The sequence below is a fragment of the Geotrypetes seraphini genome, chromosome 5 (assembly GCF_902459505.1).
Source record: "Geotrypetes seraphini chromosome 5, aGeoSer1.1, whole genome shotgun sequence".
NCBI classification, from domain to species: Eukaryota; Metazoa; Chordata; class Amphibia; order Gymnophiona; family Dermophiidae; genus Geotrypetes; species Geotrypetes seraphini.
In genome coordinates, this window is record NC_047088.1 from 136450262 (window position 1) to 136462378 (window position 12117).

At 45.5% G+C, this 12117-nt stretch overlaps 1 protein-coding gene across 8 annotated transcripts in view; it reads left to right on the forward strand.

The window, feature by feature from the left end:
• Nucleotides 1–12117, forward strand: part of PIKFYVE (phosphoinositide kinase, FYVE-type zinc finger containing) — a 936520-nt gene that overhangs the window by 170132 nt on the left and 754271 nt on the right. For all 8 annotated transcript variants that reach the window (XM_033947121.1, XM_033947126.1, XM_033947127.1 and 5 more), the window contains exon 4: nt 11829–11947. In XM_033947121.1, the coding sequence (XP_033803012.1) occupies nt 11829–11947 (119 nt within the window). The remainder of the gene's footprint in view (nt 1–11828; nt 11948–12117) is intronic.

Genomic DNA, 12117 nt, shown 5'->3' on the forward strand with positions numbered 1-12117 from the left:
TGGACTCTGTATACAATGCAACACCACAGAAACAGCGATGCATCTCCTCTAAAGCAAAAAAATAAATATAATTTTTTTCTACATTGTCTTCTCTGGTTTCTGCTTTCCTCATCGTCTTGTCACTTTCTTCCTTTCATCCACTGTCTACCCTCTCTCTGCCCTTTCTATATGGCATCTTCTCTCCTTGTATTCCCCTTCCATCTCTCCCTTCACCCCTATTATTCTGCATCCATCTTCCATCTTGGAGAGTAAAACTGTGACTGAGTTCAAAGAAGCGTGGGATGAACACAGAAGATTTAGAATCAGAAAATAATATTAAAGATTGAACTAGGCCAGTTACTGGGCAGACTTGTACGGTCTGTGTCTGTGTATGGCCGTTTGGAGGAGGATGGGCAGGGGAGGGCTTCAGTGGCTGGGAGGGTGTAGATGGGCTGGAGTAAGTCTTAACAGAGATTTCGGCAGTTGGAACCCAAGCACAGTACCGGGTAAAGCTTTGGATTCTCGCCCAGAAATAGCTAAGAAGAAAAAAAAAAAAAATTTTAAATTGAATCAGGTTGGGCAGACTGGATGGACCATTCGGGTCTTTATCTGCCGTCATCTACTATGTTACTATGTTTCTTCCCTTCCCTCCTCCAATGGTCTGGCATCTCTCTCCTGTTCTTCCCTTCCCTCTCCCACACGCCCATGGTCTGGCATTTCACTCTCTCCTCTCCCTTCCCCCCCACTTCCATCAGCATCTGCCCCCTTTCCCTCCAACCCAATTCCATCCAGTATCCTTCCCCCTTATGTCTCTCTCTCCTTTCCCTGCACACCAATTCCATCAGCATCTGCCCCCTTTCTCTCCCTCCACCACCATTCCATACCACCCTGATCCCCTTTTATCTCCCTCTACCACCCTTCTATGCTCCTCTCTCCCTCCAAACCAGCAAGGTGCCATGATGACTGCTTCTGTTGCCTCTGCCTCTGGAAGATGTAAGTGATGTTGGATGGGGTGGGCCGACAGACGCAGGGAGTTGTGCCAAGGTTCCGCAATGACTGCAGCTGCCAGTCCACCCCTTCCGATGCCACGTACGTCTTCTGGAGGCAGAAGCGGCAAATGCAGTCATCGCAGGACCTTCCTGCACTTCATTGTGGCTGCTGACTCTGCATCGGAATAAGTACAGCAGCCGCGCTGCTTCGGAATAAGTACGGTAGCCGCGCTGAGGTGTAGGTGCCATTTAGAACAGCTCGGAAGGTTCTGGATCCAGCCGGCTGTGTACCCCCTTAAGGCTGGCACCCGGGGCGGTCTGCCACTGTATGAGGGGACAAAGAATGGATAACTTGACCGATTTAGACATGTCATACAATTATAACCACAAAAATATGTCATAAAATGTAATTCTAAACTCAAAAGACTCCAGCCGAAAAGCAGACTATAGAAAGGAAACCAGAAAAGACCGGGTAGATGAAAAAGTGAAACCTGGGAAAGATCTAAATTATTGTTCAAATGAGCTTCTATTAAAACCAAAGAATAAAACCACAGCACTCGGGAAAGTAAAAAAGGGAGAGTAAAATGGACTTAACAAAAAGGTCTCTGCACTGATGAGATAAACTCGTACGCAAAATAAATGTGAACACGCGACAGTGGGGCTATGATATTTGATCTGTTGAAAGAGGCGCCAAAACAGTGGATTGAATGCACACTGATAGGGGAGGGGCATCGGGCTGTTAAAAAAGGCTGCTTTAATAAATAAATGAAAATACTGGTGAAAAACTAAATAAAAAACCAAAACCATGATAAAATGCCAAACCTGACTGCAAGTGGTAGTGAAAGTAGCATAAGGCACCCGTAGTACTGTTAGTGCCAGAGCTGCTTAGAATAAAGAACTGTGATGTACATGAGGAGAAAAAAGAAAGAATGAGGTGATAAGATGTAAAGTGCTGGCCCCTCACTGCACCACTTGATAAAGGAGCGATGTTCTAGAGCAGGGGTGCCCACACTTTTTGGGCTTGCGAGCTACTTTTAAAATGACCAAGTCAAAATGATCTACCAACAATAAAATTTTAAAAAAACACAAAGCACACTGTACGCATAGAAAATGTTAATTATCATTTATATTCCATGGTTTTTTCAAATAGGTCAAAGCAGATGACTCTATGCACTATCACCTCAGTAACAACCATACAAAAATAGACAAATATACCCCCCTCCCTTTTTACTAAACCACGATAGCAGTTTTTAGAGCGCAGGGGGCTGCGCTGAATGCCCAGCACTGCTCTCGACGCTCATAGGCTCCCTGCGCTAAAAACCTCTATTGCGGTTTAGTAAAAGGGGACCTTAGTGTAAAATATAGACAGCAGATATAAATTCAGACACATTTTGATCACTAAATTTAAAATAAAATCATTTTTCCTACCTTGTTGTCTGGTGATTTCATGAGTCTCTGGTTGCACTTTCTTCTTCTGACTGTGCATCCAATCTTTCTTCCCTTCTTTCAGCCTATATGCTTCCTCTCCTCCAAACCTCATTCCCTCCCCCAACTTTTCCTTCCTTTCTCCCTGCCCTTTCTTTCTCTCTGCCTCCCTTTTTTTTCTGTTTCTCTTCTTTCCTTCTGTCTCCCTGCCTGCCCTTTTTCTTTCTTTCTCCCTGCCCTCCCCCAAGCCACTGCCACTGCCATAGGGGACCAGGACCCAAACCACCACCAATAATAGGCCTCAAATAATAGGCCCGAAAGCCGACACCGCCCCAAGCTCTTCCTGCTTCAGCCGACCAGCTTTCCTCTCCCCGACGTAATTCTGCTGTCGGGGAGAGGAAGGCTGATCGGCCCAAGATCGCGATCGACCTATTGGGGGAAATGCTGCCAGGTCCTGCCTTCGCGGAAACAGAAAGTAGGCAGGACCCGGCAGCAAGAAGAGCAAATGCTTTACTAACCTGTCTCCCTCCTTAGCCCGTAGCGAACGCTTGCTTCAGGGCTCTCAACATGTGCGTGCCGGCCTCCCTCCCCCGGACATAACTTCCGGTTTCGGAGGGAAGAGAAGGGAAGCCGGCACGCACATGTTGAGAGCCCTGAAGCAAGCGTTCGCTACGGGCTAAGGCGGGAGACAGGTTAGTGAAGCATTTGCTCTTCTTGCTGCCGGGTCCTGCCTACTTTCTGTTTCCGCGAAGGCAGGACCCGGCAGCATTTCCCCCAATAGAGCCCCGGAGCATAAGTTCGCTACGGGCTGAAATCTCCAAGTCGGGGTTTTTTTAAAAAAAATGTTCAGCAGCGGCGGCAGCAGCAGATGATAGCCGGGCGCTCGTCTAAATTAGCTGGGCGGACCACCCAGCTAAAAGGCCCTAGGGAGAACACTGCACTTGGTTGCCTAATGCCCTTGCAAATCTGTCTGGAAGCACAGGCCTGGAAAAGCTATACTGATTTTTTAAATTTTGTCAATCGGGGAACCCCTTCTGAATGGCCTGCTTCAACTGCAACCATTTATATGCTTGAGATTTTGAAATACCGAATGATTGTTGCAGTCGTGAAAAATCAAGCATTTTCCTATTTGATATCACATCATCTAACGTGCGTATACCTGCCTGCAGCCAATGCTTCCAGAGGATCTTAGACTCACCAATTTGAATCTTGGAGTTCAACCATAAGGACTGATATTTGGATTGATGAATCTGAATAAGTGTTAGGTTATTGATAAATTTTAACATTTGCCACGTGGAGAATAAAATCTAAGTTATTTTCAGCTCCGCAATGAGCACTCCATATTCGGAGAAGCATTCAGGCCCTTCCAAACAACGTCACTTGTGCGTCTTGCCTCAATACATCTTTCACCCATGCGCAATGGAACAGAAACTGGGCTGAAGAGAAGGAGGCCCCAGAGCCCCGGAAGACTCTCCAGAGGCCAAATCAATGCAGATTGAATCATCAGCTGATAGGAGGTGTGTCCGATAGACAGATCAACAGGTCCAACGGGCCGCCGCTTTTCGGATCAAGATCACAATGAGGAAGTTAAATAGCTGATAGGAAGCAGTTCCACTGGACCACCGCATCAAAGCGGTAGATCAAGATGAGGAAGTTGAACAGCTGATGGTAGGCCCTCCAACAGGTCCCAACACTGTGGTAAGTTATACCGAGGGGGCTTAGGGTATATGATGTCATACTTCTAGCATTCCAAGCCTCTTTCTGGTGATCCACCATTAGTATTAACAACATTCAGTTCCATACCGTTAAAGGGAAAAAGAACTCCTTGCAATTTAAATAAAAACTGACTGTTTTTTAGAAAAGAGAAAAATACCTATCAACCTATCAACTTTCAGACCAAAGTATAACATATTTTTACCTCATATCAAATACAAATTATTTTCACCAACCAGCCTGGTATTACATTTCATTTGAGTTTTGAGTGATGTACTCTTGCAGCTTAATCGGGTCTTCATAATATGTAGTTTTATTACCATGAGTGATCTTCATCACAGCTGGATAGAGTAGCCCGAATAGTGCTCCCAACTGCTTCAGTTGTGGACGAATGTCAAAAACTATTTTCTAGCTGCAGCTGTGGCCTTTGCAAAATCGGGAAAAAACCCAGTTTGGATCCATAAGAACATAAGAATTGCCGCTGCTGGGTCAGACCAATGGTCCATCATGCCCAGAAGTCCGCTCACGCAGCGGCCCTCTGGTCAAAGACCAGCACCCTAACCGAGACTAGCCCTACCAGCGCTAGTTCAGCAGGAATGTTCCTTGTTCAGCAGGAACTTGTCTAACTTTGTCTTGAATCCCTGGAGGGTGTTTTCCCCTATAACAGTCTCCAGAAGAGCGTTCCAGCTTTCTACCACTCTCTGGGTAAAGAAGAACTTCCTTATGTTTGTACGGAAACTATCCCCTTCAACTTTAGAGAGTGCCCTCTCGTTCTCCATACCTTGGAGAGGGTGAACAACCTGTCCTTATCTACTAAGTCTATCCCCTTCAGACCTTGAATGTTTCGATCATGTCCTCTCTCAATCTCCTCTGTTTGAGGGAGAAGAAGTTTCTCTAATCTTTCGCTGTACGGCAGCTCCTCCAACCCCTAAACCATCTTAGTCGCTCTTCTCTGGACCCTTTCGAGTAGTACCGTGTCCTCCTTCATGTACGGCGACCAGTGCTGGACGCAGTACTCCAGATGAAGGCGCACCATGGCCCAGTACAGTGGCATAATAACCTTCTCTGATCTGTTCGTGATCCCCTTCTTTATCATTCCTAGCATTCTGTTTGCCCTTTTTGCTGCTGCCGCACATTGCGTGGATGGCTTCATCAACTTGTCGATAAGAACTCCCAAGTCCCTTTCCTGGGAGGTCTCTCCAAGTACCGCCCCAGATATCCTGTAATCGTGCATGAGATTTTTGTTACCGACATGCATCACTTTACAGTTATCCACGTTGAACCTCATCTGCCATGTCGATGCCCATTCCTCGAGCCTGATTATGTCACGTTGCAGATCTTTGCAATCCCCCTGCGTCTTCACTACTGTGAATAGATTCATATCATCCACAAATTTAAATACCTCGCTCATCGTACCTATGTCCAGATCGTTTATAAAGATGTTAAAGAGCATAGGTCCAAGCACCGAGCCTTGCGGCACCCCACTGGTTACGCTTTTCCAGTCCAAGTATTGTCCATTTAGAACATAGAACATAGAAACAGATGGCAGATAAGGGCCACGGCTCATCAAGTCTCTCCACCACAATAACCCTCCCCTACCTTTCCCTGTGAAGAGATCCCACGTGATGATCCCATTTTGTCTTAAAACCAGGCACGCTGCTGGCCTCAATTACCTGTAGCGGAAGATTATTCCAGCGATCAACCACCCTTTTGGTGAAGAAGTATTTCCTGGTGTCACCGTGTAGTTTCCCGCCCCTGATTTTCCACGGATGCCCTCTTGTTGCCGTGGGGCCCTTGAAAAAGAAGATATCCTCTTCCACCTCAATACGGCCCATGAGATATTTGAACGTCTCGATCGTGTCACCCCTTTCTCTGCGTTCCTCAAGTGAGTATAGCTGCAATTTATTCAGCCGTTCCTCATACGGGAGATTCTTGAGTCCCGAGGCCATCCGGGTGGCCATTCGCTGAACTGACTCAAGTCTCAGCACATCTTTGCGGTAATGCGGCCTCCAGAATTGTACACAGTATTCCAGATGGGGGTCTCACCATGGATCTATACAAAGGCATAATGACTTTGGGTTTACGGCTGACGAAACTCCTACGTATACAACCTATGATTTGTCTTGCCTTAGATGAAGCTTTCTCCACTTGCTTGGCAGTCTTCATGTCCTCACTGATGATCACCCCTAAGTCACGTTCTGCTACAGTCCTCGCTAGGATCTCACCATTAAGGGTGTAAGTCTTGCTTGGATTTTGGCTGCCAAGGTGCATGACTTTACATTTTTCGGTATTGAAACTTAGTTGCCAGGACCTGGACCAGCGCTCCAGTAGGAGTAGGTCGTGCACCATACTGTCAGGCATTGAGTTATTGACAGGCACTGTTTTTTTGTCTGTTGTGTTCTTGCCTGCTACATTGCATAGTTTGGCGTCATCGGCGAATAGCGTTATTTTACCTCGAAGCCCCTCAGCCAAGTCCCTTATGAACATGTTGAAAAGGATCGGGACCAAGACCGAGCCCTGCAGCACTCCATTGATCACTTCCGTCGTTTTGGAGGGGGTGCCGTTCACCACGATCCTCTGAAGCCTACTTCCAAGCCAGTCCCCAATCCATGCTGTCAATGTGTCTCCCAATCCTATAGAGCTCATCTTGCTCGACAGCCTGCGATGTGGTACGCTATCGAATGCTTTGCTGAAGTCCAAGTATACGATGTCCAGGGACTCCCCAACATCCAGCTTCCCCGTCACCCAGTCAAAGAAGATGATTAAGTTGGATTGGCAGGACCTCCCCTTGGTAAATCCGTGTTGATGGGTATCTCGTAGATTCTCCTCGTTTAGGATCGTATCCAATTGGCGTTTGATTAGAGTCTCCATTAGCTTGCTCACTATTGATGTGAGACTCACCGGTCTGTAGTTTGTAGCCTCCGTCCTGCATCCTTTTTTGTGGAGTGGAATGACGTTAGCCGTTTTCCAGTCCAACGGGACTCTACCTGTACTAAGGGAGAGATTGAAGAGCGCGGGTAGCAGTTCCGCCAAGACGTCACTAAGCTCCCTGAATACCCTGGGGTGTAGGTTGTCTGGCCCCATCACTTTGTTAACTTTGAGATTAGACAGCTCACAGTGGACAGTGCTGGGCGTAAACTTGAAATTATGAAACGGGTCCACCGAGCTATCCCTTGTCTGCAGCTGAGAGCCGGATCCCGGCGCCTCACAGGTGAAGGCTGAGCAGAAGCATTCATTTAACAGTTTAGCTTTTTCGGAGTCCGATTCTACATAGTTCCCGTCTGGTTTCCTAAGGCGTACTATCCCGCCTGTGTTTCTGTTTCTGTCGCTAATATATATGAAAAAGGATTTATCGCCCTTCTTGATGTTCTTCGCTAGATTCTCCTCCATTAGGAATTTGGCCTCTCTGACCGCTGTTTTGACGGCTCTTGACTTGGTCAGATAGTCTTCTCTAGATTCCTGCTTCCCTGAGTGTTTGTAAGAGATGAACGCTCTTTTCTTTTCTTTTATGAGGTCTGAGATCTCTGCAGAAAACCACTGTGGCTTATTATTTCTTCGCCATTTACTTACCGATTTTATATAGCGGTTGGTTGCTTCTTGTATGGTAGCTTTCAGAGTTGACCACATTACTTCTACATTATCTGTTTCTGCTCGGTTTAGCAGCGCCTGATGGATGAAATCCCCCATGCCCTCGAAGTTGGTGTCCTTGAAGCTGAGGACCTTGGTTAATGTGTTAGATTTGGCAAAACCTTTCCTTTGAACCATACCATATTGTGGTCACTGGAGGCCAACGTGTCGCCCACCGAGACCTCTGTCACACTTTCTCCATTGGTAAGTATCAGGTCCAGTATTGCCCGATCCCTTGTTGGCTCCAATACCAGTTGCCTGAGTCTTGCTCCCTGAATAGAATCTAATAGCCTTCTGCTGCTGCTGCTGGTCGCAGTGGAAAGTGTGGTCCAGTCCACATCAGGCATATTGAAGTCACCTAACAATACTATGTCCCCACGCAAGGTGATATTCTCTATATCTCCGATTAATTCCATATCTAGGTCATCCAGTTGTCTTGGGGGTCTGTATACTACACCAAGATACAGGCATTTGTCCTTCCCCCTGGCCAAATTCACCCAAAGGGATTCCCCTGTGTACCTGACCTGCGTTTCTGGTGACTTTAATGTCATCTTTGGTATATAGTGCTTCCCCTCCTCCCATTTTGCCCTCCCTATCACGGCGAAGCAAGTTGTAATCCGGTATGACCATGTCCCAGACATGGGAGTCCGTGAGCCAGGTCTCGGATATCGCCACTACATCCAGGTCGGCGTTCCTCATTTCCGTTTCTAATTCCAGGATTTTGTTTCCCAAACTGTGGGCGTTGACGTACATAGCCCTACATGTTATATGTTTGCTATGTCTCTGTGGGGATATTCCCACTTGAGCTACTTTGACTCCTTTAGTGCAATTTGCTATGTGTGTACTCCTCCTAGACCCAGAATTACAGTGTGAACTTGCCCCAGACTCGGAAATGTGTACATTCTCCCCCGACCCAGAATTACAATGTGAACCTACCCCAGATTCGGAAATGTGTTTATCCACTCCAGACCCAAACCCAGAAATGGAATGATTACTTACCTCAGTCTCAACAAAGTATTGTCAGCTTGGCTCGCCAGGTAGGTTAATTGTGCCTGTACCCTCCCCCAACTTACCTAGTTTAAAGCCCTGTGAAGTAGGCTGGCTAGTCGGTGCCCAAAGAAGTTCTTTCCTCTTCTGGTCAGGTGTAGCCCGTCCGGTCCCTGTAGTCCTTGTAATGCCTTTCCATGGTGCAGGAGCCCGAAGTTCATCTCCTTGCACCATCTGTGCAGCCACTCTCTGTTTCCTATGCTTCAGCCAGTTTTTAATCTACATATTTCACCCTCGATTCCATGGCTCACAATTTTCCAAAGTAGTCGTTCATGCGGAACCTTGTCGAACACCTTCTGAAAATCCAGATATACAATGTCGACCAGATCGCCCTTGTCTATCTGTCTGTTTACTCCCTCAAAGAAGTGCAGCAAGTTCATCAAACACAATCTGCCTTTGCTAAAACCGTGCTGACTGGTCCTCATCAGCCCATGTTCTTCAAGGTGATCAATGATGCTGTCCTTTATCAGTGACTCTACCATCTTTCTCGGTACCGAGGTCAGACTCACAGGTCTGTAGTTTCCCAGATCGCCCCTCAAACCTTTCTTGATGATCGGCGTAACATTCGCCACCTTCCAGTCTTCCGGAATCTTTCCCGATTTGATTGATAGATTGGCTATTAGTTGAAGCAGTTCAGCTATGGTCCCTTTCAGTTCCTTGATGACCCTCGGATGGATGCCATCCGGTCCTGGGGATTTATCGCTCTTAAGCCTATCAATCTGCCTACACACCTCCTCTAGACTGACCGTCAATCCTGTCAGCTTTCTGTCTTCGTTTCCAGCATATAGCCTGATGGGTTCCGGTATGCTCTGTACATCTTCGGTAAATACAGATGCAAAAAATGTGTTCAGTTTGTCGACAATTGCTTTGTCCTCTTATAGCGCTCCCTTTATTCCATGGTCATCCACTGGTCCCACCGCTTCCTTCGCGGGTCGTTTCTCCTTAATATATCGAAAGAATGGCTTGAAGTTCTTCGTCTCCATAGCTATTTTTTCCTCATAATCTCTTTTGGTCCCTTTTACCGCCTTATGGCACCTGCATTGATGTTGTTTGTGCTTGTTCCAGTTTCCCTGCAGGTTTATGCTCCTTTTTTCCTTAGCAACTTGAAAAATTTCTAGCACCTATGGAAATCTCATTAACTTAAATATTATAGGCCTGGGGCCAGTAGCATTGCTGTTCTTTCTAGATGGGTCCCTATGAGCCCTCTCAAATTCCAGAGGCTGAGAAAATTTTACAGAAAGCATTTTAGGAATAAAGTCCTACAGAAATCTTATAATATCCTTTCCCTCGCTTACCTTCATGAAGTCCCAAAAGTCTTAAATTATTTCTTCTCTCCCTGTTTTCAAAATCCTTAAGTTTCTTTGTGAGATAAAGGACCGTTTTATGATCCGATTGGCACTGGACCATTTTAATGTCACATTCAGTGATCCATCCATCAAGCCTGGAATTGGAGATATTTACTTGTTGAGTCAGGTTAGTCAGTTCTTCCTGGACCAAGACTAACTTTGAGTTGCCCTGTAAAAGCTCTTGCACATTTTTCATTCTTTCCATCAAATTCTCCAACATCTCCATGGAGTCACCTGGCAGTGGCACTTTAGAAGGAGTCACAGGGTCAGGCTTTGATCGTTTTCCTGATCCCTGAGCAGCAAATGAAGCCTCTAAACGTGTCTGTGTTCCTGAGGCCATCTGGGATCAATTAAAAAAAACTGCTAGGAGAAAATAAAATATCAAATAATATGCAGTAAGTGTTCCCGAGGAAAGAGCTCAGCAGTTACACAGCCATCCCTGTTGCCACCAAGTTCCGGAATCAAAAACATTTTTTTTTTTCAAGTTTTACAGAGTGGAGGTAGCGGCACTAGTGGACACTGCTTTTGGGTCCTCGTTTTTAAGGGCAGACTCATCGTTCCCACCCTAAACACCAAGAGATTTCTTTGGTATGTCGCCTATCATCTGGAATCCTTTGCATTAAAAAGGAAAATTAGGTTCTTACCTCTATAATTTTCTTTGTAGTAGAAGGACAAAGAATTCTGGATGCCCCGCCCTGTCAATTACTTTGTCTGTTTTTTGATTTGGAAGGATGTATATACCCAGAGCTGTGGAATTTTCTTTGCCAGCCGGAAAAGAAAATAACATTAAACCTCCCCCCCCCAAAAAGGATGATCTCAAACAAATTTGAATGGCATGAAACTTTTAGTCCTCCATTTGTGTTGGTACTGTTCAAGCTGTCTAATGCTTGGAATTGTATTATTGAAATTTAAATTTAAATAAAGAATTAAAAAAAACCCAAAACTTACCAAACATAAAATAATTGCACAAATTAATAAGTGTAACGTAAATAAACCTATTCTCGTATTTTTATTGTACTCCGAAGGTGAAATATTTCCTGTTAGGCGCACCAAGCAAGTCAATATAAGACTAATAGCATGGTAGGTATTATTATTGTCTGATTCACTGCTAGTATTAGTGGGGGAAATGGTGCGTTATAACTAGATATGCGAACTTGTCTCGGGTACCAAAGGTGTCCGCATTGTAGTACTTAATAAGAATAAGCAACTATATCAATGTTTTTGACTGGCTTAGATGGGCAACTGCTCAGCACCAATGAATTTCGGGAGAAATTTTGCGACTCTAGTTATGATTATTTGATTACATTGGCTGGGCCGTGAGTTTGACATGCTTGCTGTATATGATCTGTTGGAAGACCTGCTGTCTGTGTGTAAGGTCACTATTCAGCATTATAGAGAAATTTTTCATTGGCTGACAGGGAGAGTGAGTGTTATGAGACAGAAATATAGAGGTAGCAGTATAATTGGTACTTGTAAACCTTCCCCTGGACTCTCTGTCCTTTTATTACAAATAGTAATTTTTCTGCTAATGAGGAGATGGTTATTCCCATTGTTTCTTATAGACACTAAAGCTGCACTCACCTCTCTAGGAGTCTAGCACCTACTTTGGGATGTTTTCTATTTTGTACTGTCTGATGCCTTCCAGCTTGTGATCTTAAGTTTAGGCTCATTTATCTCTTTTGTTTCCTCTTATTCTGACCAGAAAATAGACGGAAAGTAGATCCTCCTCCAGGAGGTCATGACCCTCGGACAGCTGTTCAGCTGAGGAGTATCAGCACTGTCTTGAAGCGCCTGAAAGAAATCATGGAGGGTAAAAGTCAGGTATGGTATACAGTTGAAGCAGCCCAAGCTTGTTTGCACTATGTGGACAGCAGGAGATGTTTAATGGAGTGTGTGGCATAGTGGTTAAAGCTACAGCCTCAGCACTCTGGGGTTGTGGGTTCAAACCCATGCTGCTCCTTATGACCCTGGGCAAGTCACTTAATCCCCCA